Source organism: Passer domesticus, chromosome 7 (genome assembly GCF_036417665.1).
Source record: "Passer domesticus isolate bPasDom1 chromosome 7, bPasDom1.hap1, whole genome shotgun sequence".
Lineage (NCBI taxonomy): Eukaryota > Metazoa > Chordata > Aves > Passeriformes > Passeridae > Passer > Passer domesticus.
Window position 1 is genome coordinate 610,015 of NC_087480.1, and position 19,666 is coordinate 629,680.

A 19,666-nucleotide genomic window follows, 5' to 3' on the forward strand; every position below is an offset into this window, starting at 1 on the left:
GAGGATCAGGGCAGGGGGGCTCAGCCAGGCACAGGACTGAGCTGCTCTGCTGGATGCACTGTCCTGCAGCAGCCAGCACTGCTCCCAGCCCTGAACAGGAGCTGAACAGGTCACCACTCAGCCCAGAGGGGTTTCTCTTTGGGGAAAAGCCACTACACTGGTGCAGCTGCAGACCTTTGCCTTTTGGCCTCTGTCCCCCCTTCAGATCACCCTTCACTGCAGACAGGGTCCCACAGCTGCACGTGGACCCAGATGGGCAGGATTTAGGAGTTTGCTGTCATTTAGTGCTGCAGAAGGCTCAGGCATTGCTCAGCTGCTTGCTGCCAGAGCCAGAACAGCACTTGTGAAATGTGCTCAGGTCAGAAGCACAGGGCCGTCCCTGGAGGGAGCTCCAGTCAGATGCTCCAGGATGCTCCAGGAAGCACCTCCAGGGGCTTGGGGGGAACTGGGGCTCAGGCAGCCAGCACAGATGCTGACCCTGCTGTCCCTCCCTGTCCTGGCCCTTGTGCCTGCTCCACGTGGCTCATCTTTGTCATTCCCCACTGGAACACAAAGTCATTTGTAGTTCTGAGCAATATGTAAAGCTCGAACACCTCTCACAACTCTGATTTCAGTTCTGCTCACCCTTCTTCGTTCCCTTTCTCCTCTGAAATGCAGAAATGCACATGCACTAACACAATGCAATGGGCCAGCAGGGCTGACAGGGCTGATCTGGTCTCGAAGAAAAGGATGTAACTGGAGTGCCAGGTGCCAGTGCTCTCAGTGTGACACCACGCTCGAGCACCCAAGGGACATTCTGTATCCCAGCACAAAGGCTGCACATCCTGCAGGTGACACAGGTGGGACAGCAGCCTGCACTCCCTGTGCTTCAGCACCCTCCCTCTGCCTCAGCCAGGACTGCCTCTGCCACTCTCCCCACTGCTGGGGATGAAGAGAACAAGCCATTGTCAAGGGCAACCACAGAGCTGCTTGCTCCACGTTAGCATCCTTAACATTTTCTATCTAATCAGATTTCCTGTTGGTTCAGGAAAGCTGCCTTTCCTCGTTACCAGCTGCTGTCCCAGACTTCCCTCTGCCCATCCCCAATACGTATTTTGCTATGCTTGTCTGCTTTTCTGTGTAAAAAGGTTATGTACGCCTGGAGGGAGAATAAATGTTACCACAAAAAAAAAAAAGGGAAAAAAAAATAAAAAGAAAAAAAAAACCCCAACCACATGAAACCAGAACTATGGGCGAGTGTCCAAGACTCCTGACTGTGTGACTGTGACTAACCAATGGGTGTTTTTAAAAAACATTTCTCTCATTTTATTCCCTTCCCTGGATGCAATAATACAACTCAAATTAGTTTTCCAGGAGCTGACTCCTTTTTATGTAACCATGTTTTATACAGATAGCAGCAGCAGCTTATGTTTAAACTATTTAAGAGAACAAATAGCTGCAAAATGTACTTCAGATGGCCCTTCTCCTGCTAGCAGTGCCTTCCTGGCTTGAGGGAAGCTGCAAAGCCACTCTGTATTCTGCTGTGGATGCAACTGTAAACAATGCCCAGCACCCAGAGGAGCAGCATCCAGGTAAGGATGTCAGCCCTGCTGGTTTTGCTGCCCTTCAGAGGCCCAGGACACTGCAAGCTGTGCAATGGCTTTGGCAGAACAAGCAGCAGCTCAGCTCTTAGCAGAGCCCCAGGCTCCCCGGGGCACAGGGAGGGCAGCACCCACCTGGGCTGGCTGGGCTCCTTCCTCCCAGTCCTAGCACTGGCTGCAGCCACTGGGCCAAGCCTCCTGTGTCCTCAGGCTGGAAGCAGGCACTGCCCTGGGGCTGTTTCCTCGGGTGCCCGTGGGGCACCAGTGGTGAACAGAGATGATGCTGCAAGCAGGCAAGGAGGTGTGGGGAAAACCATGTCCCACGGAGACTCTGGAGAGAAAAGGCCCAGCCCTGCTCTGCTTTCCTGGCTCCTCCTGGATCCTGGGGTGTGAGCTGGTGGTTTATTCCCGGAGAGGATCAGCCCAGCCAGGAGCAGGGCTCTGCAGGAATCCAGCTCCCAGAGCAGGCTGCATGAAACAAGCCCAAGCTTCTGCTGGGGTTCCAGGGCAGCACAGGCAGGATCCACACACAGCCTGTCAGCCAGGGATGGAGCTCAGGGCCAGCTCCCTTTCGTGCCTCGTGGCTGTGGGATCTTCTGCTCTCCAAGTGCAGTGCTGAGCACTGGGGAAGCTCAGCTGCCATCGCCTTCCTGGAGGAGCTTGTCAGAACAGCTCTGGGCTCCGAATTTGCTCATTAACAACACAAACCCTGACACAGGACAAGAAATCCACGACGTCTGCTAACCAGGAGAGTGCCACAGGATTCACCTGCCCTTCATCTTTACTGAGCCATGAAATCACAACTTCTATCAGGTCACCCCAGCACTGAGAGGACAACTGGACTTTCTTCAAACCCCGACTTCAACATCCAGTTACATCATCACTGAAACAAGAAACCTCTCCCCGAGCCTTAAACCAGAATGTGTATCACAGTTAATATTTCTGGTGAGATGATAAATGCTATTTTAATAAAGTATTTTATTTTAAAAGACACCAATCTCACAGAGGTGGTACAAAGAACATTCATGCAAAATTTGGAGAACGTAACAGAAGAAAGCAACCGACTGAAATATTTTGGGCTAATAGTGACAGCTCAGGAATGATGCCCATCATCACAGAGAGAATAATGCAAGTGATTTGTAATAAGAACTCCAACCTGCTCACTCTGCTGCTCCTGCAGACTCGACTGTGGCAAAATCCAGCCCTGAATATTTCATCTTAAAACACTTCTATGTATGCAGTAGCATTATTTGTCTTGGCAGATACTGGAGCTTATGCAAAAAGTACAGGGCTTACCACGTGGAATATGAAGCAGTAATGCAAAACACATATGGAACAATAAGAGAAAGTATTAAAAAATAAAATAAAATGGCAAAAGATAAAATAGCTTAATCTTAGGCACACTAGACAAAGGAGATATACCTCATTGGCAATTTCACATCAGTAAACACAGCATGAGGAGAGACCATACCTTTGCTTCATCTGAAAAGGAAAACAATCTACTTTTTTTTTTTCTGCTCTGCATGCATTTAATTTCCCAAAATGCAACCAGGCGTGCATTCCACACAAAGTTCATCCTGCTTCACCCAGAACAGCTGCCATGAGCATTCTCTAGCACTGTGCAGAAGCCTTATGGAGTGCAAGGTGCTGGGGACAAGCCGAACCCGGGGCTGGTGCCAGACTCAGAGCAGAGTGCAGCTTCAGGAATTACTGCAAAGAACCGCCTGCGGACTGAGGCCGTTGGAGCAGCAAGCAGCTTTTGGCAGCCAAAAAAAAGGGCGGTGTGTGATGATGAGAGCTGAAACAAACAAACTTTCTGAGAGGAGAAGCAGCGTCCTGCTGTCCGGAAGGGAGCCCGAGCAGCTCGGGGTGCGGTGCCTGTGGGGGCACCGACACTGGCAGCAAGCAGGGGACAGAGGGCAGGGCTCCCGGCCCACGCAGCGGGGACACACAGCACGCCCGGGACACACGGGGAGAGGGGACCAACAAACAGAACATGGACCCGCAGTGCCACAAACCTTCCGGCTCTGTGTTCTCTTTGAGGTGCACTTGCTTCAGTGGGCAGCAGAAGATTTCGTGACACTTAGCACGAAAAGGGGACTCTTTTTTCTTTAATTCCGCAGATTGGATGGAATCTTGCCGTAACATAATGTACTCCTGAGTGCCAGGGGGAGCGTCATCCATAACTGTGGTCACCACATAACAAAATGAACTCAGGTTAGAGCCCCAGGAAAGCAATCCACAATCAAATCACTACAGAACAGGGTGGGGAAAGACAGAGGGGAAGAAAGGTTCATAGGAAGGAAAATAAACTTTAAAGTGTATAGTATCTTAGTTGTGGTGGGAGAAGGGTGGGAAAAAACATTTACTTTTATAAACAATGCTCATAAACCTCAGCACTCCATCCCGTTTCATGCAGCTTTGATAAACAGCAGAGTGACACCCCGCTCTGAGAAGCAGCACAGCTCCCTCCTGTACCTGCTCTGTCCTCCCCTAGCACCCCTACCCACCCTGCATGCAGACGAGGAGAAGGGCAAAAATCCAAACTTTGTGCTTTCTGGCCTGGCCACGGGCAATGTCTGCACATCAGGGAACAACCCCTCCCCACCTGCAGGTACTGCTCCCAGAGCTTTACCAGGACATGGAACCAGCCCTTCCCCAGAGCAGGGATAACCCACAGCCACCATCATTTCCAACAGATACAAGTGCAGATGTACAGAGAGAAAGCACATTGATCCTCCTGATGGTTTTCTTGTAAAACAGCAAGTCGTTTCTAAAGTTGATCTTATAAATCAATACTGCCATTAATAACATAAAGGATACACAGTCTGAAATGTTTCTGAATGGGGTCAGACTATTAAATGGCAAAAGATAAAATACATAGCATAAAGAAAGTTCCAGCTACCTCCAAGTATTACATTACCAGAATGAATTGAAACGCTTTTCCACTATCTAAAAAATGAAGCCTTAATAATAGAGATAGTGAGATTCCTCAGCTCACAGCTTTAGGCACAGATCATCTCACATGAACAAAAATTAGCTGCTTTTTCACAAGACAGCTTCCAACCACCAACCGTTATTTATAGTAACACAGAGATATAAAACCATACCCAAAACCAAACTTGGATTCCCAAACTGTATGTGAAAAAAACAAAAATTAAAAAAAAATCCAAGAATTTCAGTAATTCTGAAAACTACTGACAGGCTAGTCTAAAACATGCACTAGCATGCACTAGGTAAGTTTATTTGGTTCTCAAAGTGATGGCCATTGATTCTAACAATTTAACTGCTCCCTAAATATCTGCCAACACATGGACATCTTAAAAACCACCAGATTTAAACACGGACCCCCTCAAACAAATATTACCCCACTGCATTCTCAGGCACTGGATTTTTCTCCGGCAGGAGTCATATCTGGGTGATAAATTCAGACTGACAGCTGTTCTGCTCTCAGTGGGAAGTCACCTTCTCAGGACCTCATTAATCCACCAGAGAAACCTTGCACCTTGGCTGCTGCAGCTTCATTAGGAGACACCCAGCAGCAGAAACACCCACTAATAATCCATGTAAAGTGTCATTAAAGGGGATGCACGGCCGAGGAGGAAAGCACCAGTGGTTCAAAAAGGAGCAGCAGGTCAGTGGAGCACGAGGCCTGGCTGCAAATTTCACCCCACCTCACAGTGCCAGGTGCTCTGGAAGGGTGGGCTGTGCCCAGGGAGCACACTGAGAGCCCCAGGGCAGCTGCTGGCACCAAGTACCAGGAGCCAGCGCCCGAGGTCAGCCAGGGACCAACAGGTCCTGACGGGTCACTGCTCAAACAGGGCCTGAAGGGTCACTGCTCAAACAGGGCCTGACGGGTCACTCCTCAAACAGCTCCTGAAGGGTCACTGCTCAAACAGGGCCTGAAGGGTCACTGCTCAAACAGCTCCTGAAGGGTCACTGCTCAAACAGCTCCTGAAGGGTCACTCCTCAAACAGGCCCTGAAGGGTCACTGCTCAAACAGCTCCTGAAGGGTCACTGCTCAAACAGGTCCTGAAGGGTCACTGCTCAAACAGCTCCTGAAGGGTCACTGCTCAAACAGGGCCTGAAGGGTCACTGCTCAAACAGGGCCTGAAGGGTCACTGCTCAAACAGCTCCTGAAGGGTCACTGCTCAAACAGCTCCTGAAGGGTCACTGCTCAAACAGGTCCTGAAGGGTCACTCCTCAAACAGGGCCTGAAGGGTCACTGCTCAAACAGCTCCTGAAGGGTCACTGCTCAAACAGCTCCTGAAGGGTCACTCCTCAAACAGGCCCTGAAGGGTCACTGCTCAAACAGGTCCTGAAGGGTCACTCCTCAAACAGGGCCTGAAGGGTCACTGCTCAAACAGGGCCTGAAGGGTCACTCCTCAAACAGCTCCTGAAGGGTCACTGCTCAAACAGCTCCTGAAGGGTCACTGCTCAAACAGGGCCTGAAGGGTCACTGCTCAAACAGGGCCTGAAGGGTCACTCCTCAAACAGGGCCTGAAGGGTCACTGCTCAAACAGGTCCTGAAGGGTCACTGCTCAAACAGCTCCTGAAGGGTCACTCCTCAAACAGCTCCTGAAGGGTCACTGCTCAAACAGGTCCTGAAGGGTCACTGCTCAAACAGGGCCTGAAGGGTCACTCCTCAAACAGGGCCTGACGGGTCACTCCTCAAACAGGGCCTGAAGGGTCACTGCTCAAACAGGGCCTGAAGGGTCACTGCTCAAACAGCACCTGACGGGTCACTCCTCAAACAGGGCCTGAAGGGTCACTGCTCAAACAGGGCCTGAAGGGTCACTGCTCAAACAGCTCCTGAAGGGTCACTGCTCAAACAGGGCCTGAAGGGTCACTGCTCAAACAGGGCCTGAAGGGTCACTGCTCAAACAGCTCCTGAAGGGTCACTGCTCAAACAGCTCCTGACGGGTCACTCCTCAAACAGGGCCTGAAGGGTCACTGCTCAAACAGGGCCTGAAGGGTCACTCCTCAAACAGGGCCTGAAGGGTCACTGCTCAAACAGCTCCTGACGGGTCACTCCTCAAACAGCTCCTGAAGGGTCACTGCTCAAACAGGGCCTGAAGGGTCACTGCTCAAACAGCTCCTGAAGGGTCACTGCTCAAACAGCTCCTGAAGGGTCACTGCTCAAACAGGGCCTGACGGGTCACTCCTCAAGCACGTCCAAGCTCAGAGCATGCAGCACCTGCACACCAGGGCCAAGGACAGATCCCAGCCGTCAGTGTGTGGCAGACAGCTGCCTGGCACCATTGCCAGGCCCCTGTGCCCCCCAGGCAGGCTGAGGAGCAAAGGACAGAGCCAGACCCAGAGTGCCCTGCCCAGCCCAGCCCTGCTGCTGCCCCAGGCACACAGCAAACCCCCTGGGCACACAGCAAACCCCCCTGGGCACACACAGCCCCAGCCCAGCCCTGCTGCTGCCCCAGGCACACAGCAAACCCCCCTGGGCACACAGCAAACCCCCCTGGGCACACATCAAACCCCCCTGGGCACACACAGCCCCAGCCCAGCACTACTGCTGCCCCAGGCACACAGCAAACCCCCCTGGGCACACAGCAAACCCCCCTGGGCACAGCTGCCCTGCCCTGGCACCTGCCCTGGCACGGGTGGGACCCTCGTGCCAGCCTCCAGCATCAGCCCTGGCTCTGCTGCTGTATTTCAGCTCTCATTTCAGTTTCATCCCCTTGCACTCCCCATGCTCATGGGCAGAACATGCTGGTGCTCCACGTTCCCATGCTCCCAAATAAAACAGGGACAAGACTGTGTGCCATGGACACAGGTCACTATACACTGCCAAAGTACCTGCACATTCTCAGGTGAAAGTGATAAATAACGACTACATGGCTTTAATAAATGAATCCCTTTTCCTTCCCCTGCAATGTGACGGAGACCAAAGCACAGCAACTGAGAGGAGTTTGCTTAGCAGCGAGTATAAAACAACTGCAGTGACTATTATGTTTCCTAATCAAAACATTCAGCTTGCTAAATATCACCCTGTAGCACATTCTTCAGCTCAAATAAAATAGTAATAATTACATTAATAAAAACTTGCTGTCAACAAGCCACTAGGAAAAAGATTTCTTCTTCCTGTAAGCTTTACTGAGAGAAAGCAATCTTTAGCATGGCTGCTGGCACCAGGATATTTTTCAAGATAAATTCAAACATGTTTACTTTATATAAACACACCAGCTAAACAGTCTGCTGGTTTGTGTCTTTCTTTTATGTCCAACTGCATTTCAGTCCCATCCAGAATTGCCAGAAACCATAACATCAACCCTGTCCATAGGCCTTGGCTCGGGTTCCAACTGCATTATCTTTGATGTAATTCAGAGTTTAATAAAGCTGGAAGGAAATATCCTTCCCCCTGGTTTTACATAGAGAGGCTTCTGCTCTGCTAGCTACAGGCTACTGCAACCACAGGGTAAATCAAATCCAGGCAAAACACGTCCTCCTGCTCCTGCTGGACTATTGTTCTTGTATGTATGACACAATTTAAACAAAAAAATATACTTCCATGGATCCACTCACTCCTGAATGAACCTTCCAGGTCATTACCTGAAACATGAACTTTCCTCAGTTCCCTAACTTCACAGCCTGCTCAGTTTTACATGTTGTGAGCCCCAGGACACTCACACTTGCAATAATTCATTTTTCTGCCATTGTGGAAGGACTGAAGACTCTACACACAAGGTGTCCAAGCCACAGAGAGCATCAGAGCCCCTCTGAGACCCTGCACCCACAAAGTGAAGGAATCCTTCTCTGGCACAGGGCAGGAAAAACCCATTCCCCCAGCATGGCTTTGTGGAATAACGAGGGCAGCCGCCAATGCTCCCCCAGTGTCACCCCCCAGTGTCACTGTCATCCCCAGTGTCACCTCCCCAGTGTCACTGTCACCCCCCAGTGTCACCCCCTCAGTGTCACCCCTCCAGTGTCACTGTCATCCCCAGTGTCACCTCCCCAGTGTCACCCCCCAGTGTCACTGTCATCCCCAGTGTCACCCCCCAGTGTCACTGTCACCCCCCCAGTGTCACTGTCATCCCCAGTGTCACCCCAGTGCCACCCCCAGGGCACAGAGCAGCCAGGCTCCCTGGGCACCCCCCTGGTCCTGCGCCTCCCTGGCCCCCACAGAGGACATGAAGGTCACAAATGAGGTTACCAGGCCCTGGGGCTGTTTGGAGCTGTGCAGGAATTATTCTTTTTCTCCTTTTAGGGGAAAACATTAGGCTATCAAGTTGCTTTCAGCTCCTTACAGGAACAAGTCTAAAAAAATTCCTCTCTAAAATAACTTGCTTCAAGTGACTGCCTGTAGGACAGGGCAGGGGAGGGAACTGGGGTCTTTTGCTGCAATAACATTTCCCTAGTTGACACAGCTGATGAAAATCCCTCAGGTCTATGGGCAGTAAAAATTCTCTTTGCTTCTTTCCATCACTGCTTTGTTTCCCTCCTAATTTCTCCCAGTCGAAGGTGAGATTTTTTTTTTGTCAGCCACCTGCACAACACAATAAACTCAGAGCACAACAATACTTGCAAGCTAATTGAAAAAAAATTCTATTCTGGGGTTGTAAAACACTCAGAACCTCTTAATGACAACACGGACTATCCAAACCATTTCCATTAAGCTTTGCCAAATCTTGATGAAGTATTCTTACCAAACAGCCCTGGCACTTCTGCATCCCCCAGAAATCTTATTTTCAGCTTGCAGCTGTGTGCTCCCAACTTTGGAGTCTGGTTGACTCTGACTTGCAGTTTTCACAATGAACACAGATATTACAGGAAGCACAAGCAGCCAAATCTCTAATTTTTATTCACAGCAAGCCATTTCTGGAGTCCCTCATTCTGCACCATTCCTTCCTCCCAACACACCCCCAAACCAGGCACCACACCAGCTTATTTCAAACTGAAAGAAACAAACCAGCAAAAATACCCTGTGAAAGACACAACTTTCTTTAGAAGAGTTTTCAGAATCAAGAGTAGGCTCAGAATGGGCTCTCATTACATCTGGAAGCTGCCACGGATGGGTTTGTGACAGTGAGGGCTGCCAGGCACAGCCCAGCTCCTTCACTCTCCCAGGAACAGCGCCTGCTCTTTGTTCTCAAACCCATTCCATAAATTTCCTCTATGGCAACTGCTTCCTGGGCTTATTCTGAGCTGCTGTTAAAGGACAGCTTCATGGCATGCATGACTAGAACATCATTTTGAGATGGGCACTAACTGTCTCCAAGATTCAGCCACTCAGGGAAGCAAACCCCCTGCCCAGTAAGGGACTTTCAGTAGTTAACTAATGAGTTCTCAAACTGCTGATCTCCATCAGACTGCAGCCACTATCAGAGGCTTTGGGGATTCAGCAGAACACAGCTGGGAGTGCCCCTCTGTGCCTGTGGGAAAGGGAGGGTAACCTCCTACTTACAGCATAAATACCACAGGAATATTTCAATTCACCACTGATTCTAAGGAAGGGCAAGGGCAAGGTCCCAGCTCCTGCTGTGAGACAGTCACAAACACTTCACAGGCAGCCTGGAGCCCAGCATTGCCCCATCCCACACAGATCCTGGGTGTCTCCGTGGCCCAGCAGCACCCAGGGGAGCCCCAGAGCCTGCAGCACCCCCAGGATTGCTGCCAGCTCCTCAACCTGCCCCGGGCTCCTTCCTCAGGCAGCAACAGAGCTGCCCTGCACAGTGTGCACGGGCGTGCAGTGTCCCAGTGCTGAGCCCAGCGCCGGGCCAGGCCCCTGGAGCAGGGCAGGGTCACCGTGGAGGGTCACCGTGGCCTGTCCAGGGTCACCATGGCATTGTCACCATGGAGAGCCACCATGGATGGTCACCAAGGAGGGTCACCATGGCCTGTTCAGTGTCACCACAGCAGAGACACCATGGCAGGGTCACCAGCACTGCAGGGTCACCATGGCCTGTCCAGGGTCATTCTGTCCCACGCAGGGTCACCATGGCACATCAGTGCAGGGTCACCCTGTCCCACACAGGGTCACCCTGCTCCGTGCAGGGTCACTCTGTCCTGTTTAGTGTCACCCTGTCCTGTTTAGTGTCACCTGTCCCTGCAGGGTCACCACCCAGCGCCACCCCTGCACCCAGGGCACAGAGCCCACTGAGGGCTGCTGCAGCCCCCACTGCTGGGCTCCATCTCCCCAGAAGAGCTCTCCTGCTCCGGGGATCACTCTCAGCTCCTGCACTGTCCCTGCTGAGACACTCTTACTGGAGAACCAGGAACCAAGAGAGCCAAAAGGATACAGCTGAAACCTTCTTCAGGCAACACATTTCACTGCTGTATGAATTCCTAAGGTTTGCACAGCTCCATCCTCATTCCCACAGCAAAGAACTTCTCTGATGCTTTAGACGGTGATTTATTTTCCGATTTGAAACTACTTTCAATTGTGAATTATTTTTATATTTCAAGTAAGTGACTGCCTTGTGATCAAAACTGAAAGCTGACCGCTCTTTCCACCATGTTTCCTCCAACACATGTAGACATTTCTTAACCTTTTGATCTGCTCAAAAATTCTGAAATATGCTCTCTTTGGGTCAACACATAGAATAACTTTTTTCAGATCTTCCAAAAATATTTGCACAGAACACTCCCCCTTGACCTAAAAGAGTAATTGGATTAACTGCCAGCAGTAATAGGCTGTTATCCTCTGAAAAGACGAGCCCAGATAATGCTGCTTGTAGATCCTTGTGGATAATGAAGACAAAGGCACACAACATCAAAACTGTGTTGATAAACGCTGCTCGGAATGCATCTCCTGTTTCCCGTGGAAGTGGCAGCAGGTTCTGCAGAGAGCCTCGTCTCCAGCTGTGCCAGGAGCACGGGCAGTGCTCTGCTCCAGGGAGCAGAAAGGGAAGAGCAGGAGAGGCAGCACGTCAGTGCCTTGTCCCAGGGCTGGGTCACCAGCACAGCGCTGCTCCCGTGGGGCTTTGGGCTGGAATTAGGAAACAGCTTCAGCAGAAGGGCCAGTGCCACGGTGGAGGCACAGCCCTGAGGGACTGGAGCATGTGAAGCACAGATGGGGCTCCTGGGACACGCTCCAGGGCTGAACAGGAGCTGTGAGCAGGGCTGGGGGATGGCTCCATGCTCTGAGCCTCCTCCTCCTCCCTGGGCAGGGGGACTGAGAGCTGCCCCGGGAGAGTGCAGCCTGCAGGCCGGGCTGTCACCTCCTGCACCAGAGCTGAGAGGGACAGCCCCGGCCCTGCTCTCCTGGATGAGGAACAGCCCCGGCCCTGCTCACCTGGATGAGGAACAGCCCCGGCCCTGCTCACCTGGATGAGGAACAGCCCCGGCCCTGCTCACCTGGATGAGGAACAGCCCTGGCCCTGCTCACCTGGATGAGGAACAGCCCCGGCCCTGCTCACCTGGATGAGGAACAGCCCCGGCCCTGCTCACCTGGATGAGGAACAGCCCCGGCCCTGTTCACCTGGATGAGGAACAGCCCCGGCCCTGCTCACCTGGATGAGGAACAGCCCCGGCCCTGCTCACCTGGGTGAGGAACAGCCCCGGCCCTGCTCACCTGGATGAGGAACAGCCCTGGCCCTGCTCACCTGGATGAGGAACAGCCCCGGCCCTGCTCACCTGGATGAGGAACAGCCCTGGCCCTGCTCACCTGGATGAGGAACAGCCCTGGCCCTGTTCACCTGGATGAGGAACAGCCCCGGCCCTGCTCACCTGGATGAGGAACAGCCCTGGCCCTGCTCACCTGGGTGAGGAACAGCCCCGGCCCTGCTCACCTGGGTGAGGAACAGCCCCTGCCCTGCTCACCTGGGTGAGGAACAGCCCCTGCCTGCCAAGGACCAGCCCACGGGCAGACCCAGCACCAGGAGCTGTGGGTCTGCAGGGCCACACGTGCCCACTCTCCTCTGCGCTCTGCAGCTCAGCCCACTGCTCTGCTCTGCTTGCCCCTGCATGAAGGAATGAACAAATGAAGGAAGGAATGAGGGAATGAAGGAATGAATAAATGAAGGAAGGAAGGAAGGAATAAATGAAAGAAGAAATTAATGAAGGAATAAATGAATGAAGGAATGAATAAATGAAGGAATGAATGAAGGAATGAACAAATGAATAAATGAATGAAGGAATGAATAAATGAATAAATGAATGAAGGAATGAATAAATGAATGAACAAATGAAGGAATGAAGGAATGAACATTTCTTCTCGCCTGTTCCGAGTGCTCTCCTGCTTTTCCCATCTGCTGAAACAAATGCAAGCTGGCAGCTTTCCAAACAGGTGGGCTGGGGCATGCAGCACAGCAGACAGGACAGGACAGTAACTCACAGGGTGCTGCTCCTTTTTGTGGAGTTGTGTTTGGGGAGCACTGGGAGCACTGGAGCACGCCAGTGGAACTGGGGACACTGCATGGCACCAGGGGCTGGCTCAGGGGAGGGCACTGGGCAGCAGGACCTGCCTGGCCAGCTGCAGAAGACAAAGCACCCAAAGTGCACAGCCTGCTAGGATCTGCCCTTAGGATGAAGCCTCTCCAGCTGCTGGAGCAGACGTTTCTCCTGCTGCTCCAACAACACAGGACACCACGGAACACAGGAGGAGATGGACAGCAACTCCGATGGAAATATGAGCCTCAGTCACCCCTGTCTACCACAAACCCCACTCTGACCAGCCCACAGTGAATTTAAAAATCGCTGTGACAATCTGGGTCACAACAGAGAACTTACGTTCTTCCCTGACAAAGTCTGGGAGGAAAAGCAAGGAACATCACTTTTGTAAGAGAATATCCTGGAGGCGTGGTGAGAACAGGCACACAGAGAAGGTGCCAGGAGACCTGCCAGAAAGGTCTGGGATGAGTGGGAAGCAATTTTTGAGAGCTTTGGACACCTTTAGTTTGCTGCTTATGAAATATTAGCAAACTCTTGTGTATCATAACTTTAATGAGAATTTAATTATTAATGTAGCCTTATTTGGAGCTAGGAGAATGGTTTCCAATTATAAGGGAAGTAGAGAGAAGTGCCTTTTTTCTTCCTATTTATGGAGCATTATTGTCAACAGCTGGGCTACAAAAAGAGACAAACTTCCTTAGTGTTGGGAAGAAAAAAAACCCCAGAACAACAGAAACACAAAGAAAGAGCCAAAAAAGATCAGAATCCTCTAGGAAAAGTAGCCTAAAAATGGTAACAAAATCATCAAAGAATAGAGTGCATCCCTCCTGGAAGTCTGGAAGGATGAGCCCTGCCTCTGGGGAGCAGGAGATGAGCACCAGCCTGGAGTCTGCTCACAGACTGGCACTGAAGCTGTAGCTCTGGGCATTTCTCTTGCAAGGAGCAGACAAGAACAGAAGCACCATTCATAAAGGGACAGGTGACACCTCCCAATTATTTGCCCCATTTACTGAGGATTAACAAAAGGAAGGATGCAAGAAATCGAGTGCTTTAAAATTCACACTCATTACAGAAAGAGCTGTTCAGAGGAATGGCCTCAGAGGAAATTTTTCAAAGCGAAGCACAGAAAACTCATCAGCAGAAGCCAAAAGCCTGGGTGTGCCAGGGAGAGGTGCAGAGAGTTCTCCCAGCCCTGGGAAGCAGCAGAACCCTGGACCCTGCTGTGCCTCAGCACCACCCAAAGGGGCAAAGAGCTCTGACCAGGGCTGTGCACACAGAGGCTGAACAGCAGAGAAGTCCTTTCAGAAAATAAAATGTACAATTTAACCTGCAATTAACATTACTCTTCATTTTAAGGTTGGAAGCTATTTTTAACAGGTTGAAGATCAGGCTCATGCAGACAGGGTCCCTATACACAGGCACAGGTACACAAACCAGTTCAGGTGTAAAACAGTCAAATGAAAGGCTGCAGTATTTTCCCACATTGTTTCCTTAGACTAAGCTTTAGTTGAGCCGAATTCCCACCACAGGTGATCTTGCACCAATCACTCGATGCACACCCCAAAAACTTACCCAGAGAGTTACACCACCTTGAAAAACACCACTCAGCTGTATGCTCAGGGCATCATTCACTCAGCCAGGAGCTCCTGTGCCCGCTGCTCTGCCAGCCTGCCCAGCACCGCGCTCGGGTCACCGCGGGGGGACCAGGGGGACATGGGGGACATGCAGGGGGACAGGGGGACATGGGGGAGCAGGGGGACATGGGGGAGCAGGGGGACATGGGGGACAGGGGGACATGGGGGACATGCAGGGGGACAGGGGGACATGGGGGAGCAGGGGGACATGGGGGACATGGGGAGCTGGCACTGGTGCACTCAGAGCACCTGACAGTGCTGCCTCTGGGCACAGAGATGGCTGTGCTCACACCTGGACCCCACGCTGCTGGCACTCTGATCCAAGGCTGTGGGTTTGCAGAAAGGGTTAAAACCCCAGCCTGTGCTCAGTCAAAGCAGAACAGCTCAGCCGGGGGACTCTGGCCCGGCACATCCCTGGTCTGCTCACCCAGCCCAGCCAAGGCCAGTGCTGGGCAGTCACTCCTGACTGACACGCTGCCACCGAGGGGAAGGACACAGTGACAAGGTCACAGACAGAAATGGAACGCAGATCCTTTACAAACCAGCACACATTTCCACACAACTTGCCATGAAATTCAGATGCTGGCACAGGTGACCTCCACGCCCGGGTGGCTGCCACCCTCGGAGCTGGCACCCAGTGCCAGCCACGGCAGACACCTGGAGCCCTGCCCCAGGAGCTCCTGCTGCTGCCCAGACACGCACACAAACACCCCAGATGCAATACACCACTTGCAATTAGCTTCTCCAGAAACCAAAAGGCAAAGCGATCAGATGAGGTTGTTCTGTTAGAGCAGGAACAACAGGGGAGGTTACTGCCTTTGTGTATTTTTATACTACATTGCATAATGTGCTCGCATTGATGTTCAGCACCGTAAATGACATAAAAAACAACCCAAGGCAGCAAGCACAGCAGAGCTCTAAGAAAAAAACCATCACATTTCACATTCCAGTGCATGAAGCCAATGCTGCAGTCCTCTAGCTTACAACAGTCTATCAAAGTTAGCAGAGACAAATGTGTGTCCTAGAAAACAGACATTGTTTCAACACTGAGCTATAAATTAGCTGCTGGTTTTCAGGAGGTACTAAGTGGTCTTTATTCTGCTACAAGAAAAAGCCACTCTGTTCAAACTGAGGACATTGCATGCTGCATACTGTAGTTGGGGAGCTGCCTTGGGATACCACACTCGATTTGAAATCATCCATATCAGAGAAAAGTCCCTATTTTCTGTCATTACCGTATTTATGCCTACTGGGACTCTACATACCTCCAAAGAAATTAAACAATTTATTCTGAAAGTTAATTGAAAAACTTTAAAACATTGGAAGGACGCTGCTGTAAATGTCGGAAATGTATGGATTCACACCAACTCCAGTTAAACAAAGAAATATCAAAAACAGCTTCAGAGCAGTTTGCAGCAGCTGAATACTTGGCCCAAAGAACTGTCAAAACAAGTTCTGGTGCACAGGGCCTGTAAGCCCTGGCTCCTGAGCCCTGCACTGCTGGGGTTTTGCAGTTTGCAATCTGTGCTCTCAGCACCACTTGCACCGTTCCCCATCACCAGTGCAGAGCCCTTCCACTGCTCCTGTACACCACATAAGCACTCACAGCATTTTCAATACTAGCCCCCACACCCCACCTGTGCCTGAAGTGACTGCAGGAAAACTACAAATGAATTTTTAACAGCTCCTCAAAGAACTCATTTAGGGAAGGAGGTCTTTGCAGGTTGCAAACAAACCCTCCTTTCCTCTTACCTTTAAATTTACAAATCTGTAACTTCCATTCTACCCAAGCGCTCCGCTCCTGAGCTGAAATTCTAAAGAGCATTTAGTAACATTCCATTAGCATTTGAGCCTTTATCTATTCATGTCACAAGAGACACAGAGCTGACAGGGTCCTGTGCTGGCTGCCCCGGCCATGGAGAAGGGGAGCAGCTGCAGAGCCAGGTGTGCCCCAGCCCCAGAGCAGTCCTACCTGTGCCGTGCTCCGTGCCCAGCCCGAGCGAAGCCAGCAGCGCCTCCGAGCTGCTCTCTGTCCTGGGCTGTCCTGCAGATGTGCCGTGGAGGCTGTCCCCACTGCCCGTGCATCCCCGGGCTCAGCACAGCCACCAGGGATGACTCACTGTCACTCACACACATCAAAGGATTCTCTGCTGGGCTGCTGGACTGTTGTGTCTCACAGCTGGGGCTGCCAGCGCTTGGCTCAGCCCTGCCAGCTCGGGCTGCCCGTGTGCTGGGGCTCACACCTTGCCCCTGCCCAGCAGAACTTCCCTCTCCACCAGGTGGGACAGCAGAAGGGAGCTTCCCTGGGCCACATCTGACATGTCAGCTCCGCGGCTTCTCTCCAGGAATGCTTTGCATATCACAGATTAACAGATTGTGACTAACAGCTTTAGCTTCACATCATGTCTAGACAAAGTGCCCTGCTGTGGGCAGCGGCCTGGAAGGGCACTGGGAACAGCTGTGGGTGAACACAGCACAAACTGTGCTGTGACAGGTTGGATGCATACTGTGCCTCACCAGTTATTCTCCAGGAGGTGAGAATGTGGCAATTTCACTGACAATTTAGGCAGAAAGAGGCCAAAGCTCAGGTTGGCCAGAGAACCAGGAATAACTCAAGTTGTCCCCAGGCTGCACATCAGGAGGAATTTCTTCCCTGAAGAGTGGTGAGGAATTGGAAGGGGATGCCCAGGCTGGTGATGGAGGCACTGTCCTTGGAGGTGCTCAAGAGGCAGCTGGGCATGGCACGCAGTGATCTGGGCACCCAGCAGGGTGGTGGTGGGACTCCATCCTCCTGGAGGTCCCTTCCAATCCTAATGACTCCATCACTGCACGAGAAGCTGTGCCTGCCCCTGGATCCCTGGCAGTGCCCACGGCCAGGCTGGACAGGGCTGGGAGCAGCCTGGGGTAGGGGAGGCTGTCCCTGCCATGGACACGAGGTGACCTTTAAGGTTCCTTTCAACCCAAACCACTCTGATTTATGTGCATCACTCAATCAATACTCAGACAAAATGAAACAGTCAGAAGGCTAGAGGGGAAGTAGACAGTAGAGGGGAAGTAGACAGACTAGGAACAGTAGAAGTTCCACAGAAGATGCTGATGGCAAAATGTGCACAGGCTCTCTGCAGAGCCCGGGTGTGCTCAGCAGTGCCCACCCCACCCTGGCTGCACCCTGACTGCACAGCTGCACCCGAAGTGAGCACCACTGCCTCACACCAAGATCCCTGCACAGAAGTGACAGCACAAAGCACCACGGCTGCACGGCCACGGTAAGCTGGTGCTGGAAGCTGAGAGTGGGTGGTGAAGGGTTTACAGCCCACAGAGAGCCTCCACCACTCCTCAGCAGCCACCAGAGTTTGCCTGCCCCGGGTGGTACCTGTGAGGTGAGCCTGCACCTCGACAAGGACCTGCAGCACTGTGAATCCACTGAGAGCCCCTGAGTGAGAGCACTTCACTCCCTCTCAGTGCCTTCGTCACGCTCCAGCACAGCTTTCAATATTTACCTGACATTATCCTGCATCTGGCAAATGTATTCTGATACCCCCCAACAAGTCCCATGCAGGATTAAGTTCTCCACTGGTCTTTGCACAGTAACAGATCCCATTTGATTTCACCACTGCACTTCTCTCCAAATCAGGTCTGCAAAGTCCAAGAAGTTTTCCAACCATTCTGTTAAGACAGATGAGATTTGCAGGCACCAGACTGATTTCTAAGTTCCCACAGCAGTTTGGACTCTTCCTGCCTCCACTGGGCTGCTCAGACCCACACAAAGACTGCCTGCTGCTCTGACAGTGCTGCCAATCCCTAGGCACCTCCTCCCTTTATTCTCTTATTGTTAATTAACTATTTCATGTTGCAAATTCCCATATTTCAGATAAGGTGCTGTTGTCACAATAGCCCTGTAAGTGAATTATTATAACTATAATGCATTCATAAATAACACATTAAAGCTTAAAATACATATTTTTTTACAGCTGCTGTAATCCAGTTGGCCTACATGTAATGGAAATTGTGCACCCATGAAATTAAACTGAGTAAAAAAACTAGTTTTCAAAGGCTTAGTTCTCTGGAAAAGTTATTGCCTCGAATTCTTTTTGGTCAAATGCTATTTTCTTTCCGATGCTAAATTAGAATACTAAAATAAATAATAATGACAGCCTCTGGGTAGGGAACTGAAGTAATGAACAACCAAATTCCAAATTCCACTGAAGGCCAGGCAATCAGGGGGGTGGGAAGGAGGGGGCAGAAGAACAAACACAGCAATATTTTCTGATGAACCTGGGGCAGGATAACAGCACAGGTCTGCAGTGAAGCACTACAGAGTGAACCCTGCTGTGCCCTGTGCTGGGCACAGGTGTGCCCTGGGCAGGTGACACAGCCAGGGCCCTTCCTGCAAAGCACCCCCAGCCCTGGCCGTGGGAGCATGGGACAAACAAAAAACCCAGCCTCATCCTGGGGACAAACAAAAAACCCTGCCTCATCCTGGGGACAAACCAAACCAAACCAAACCAAACCAAACCAAACCAAACCAAACCAAACCACACCAAACCTGCCTCATCCCAGGGACAAAGCAAACCCAGCCCTGGCCATGGGAGCATGGGACAAACAAAAAAACCCAGCCTCATCCTGGGGACAAACCAAAAAAACCCAGCCCTGCCTCATCCCCAGGACAAACCAAACCAAACCAAACCAAACCAACCCAGCCTCACCACGAGGACAAACCAAACCAAACCCAGCCCTGGCCATGGGAGCAACAGGACAAACAAAAAAACCCAGCTTCATCCTGGGGACAAACTAAACCTGCCCTGCTTCATCCCAGGACAAACCAAACCCAACCTTCCCTGCCTCATCCTGGGGACAAACCAAACCAAACCAAACCCAGCCCTGGCCATGGGAGCAACGGGACAAATAAACCCAAACCTGCCCTGCCTCATCCCAGTGACAAACCAAAAAAACCCCAGCACTGCCTCATCCCAGGACAAACCAAACCAAACCAAACCAAACCAAACCAAACCAAACCAAACCAAACCAAACCAAACCAAACCAAACCAAACCAAACCAAACCAAACCAAACCAAACCTGCCTCATCCCAGGACAAACCAAACAAAACCA

At 51.4% G+C, this 19,666-nt stretch overlaps 1 protein-coding gene across 3 annotated transcripts in view; it reads right to left on the reverse strand.

The window, feature by feature from the left end:
- Nucleotides 1-19,666, reverse strand: part of FGF13 (fibroblast growth factor 13) — a 193,985-nt gene that overhangs the window by 77,319 nt on the left and 97,000 nt on the right. For 2 of the 3 annotated variants that reach the window (XM_064426424.1, XM_064426426.1), the window contains exon 2: nucleotides 3,599-3,766. The exons of the other annotated variant lie outside the window; for it this stretch is intronic. In XM_064426424.1, coding sequence (XP_064282494.1) covers nucleotides 3,599-3,766 — 168 coding nt within the window. The remainder of the gene's footprint in view (nucleotides 1-3,598; nucleotides 3,767-19,666) is intronic. 3 annotated transcript variants of the gene reach the window in all.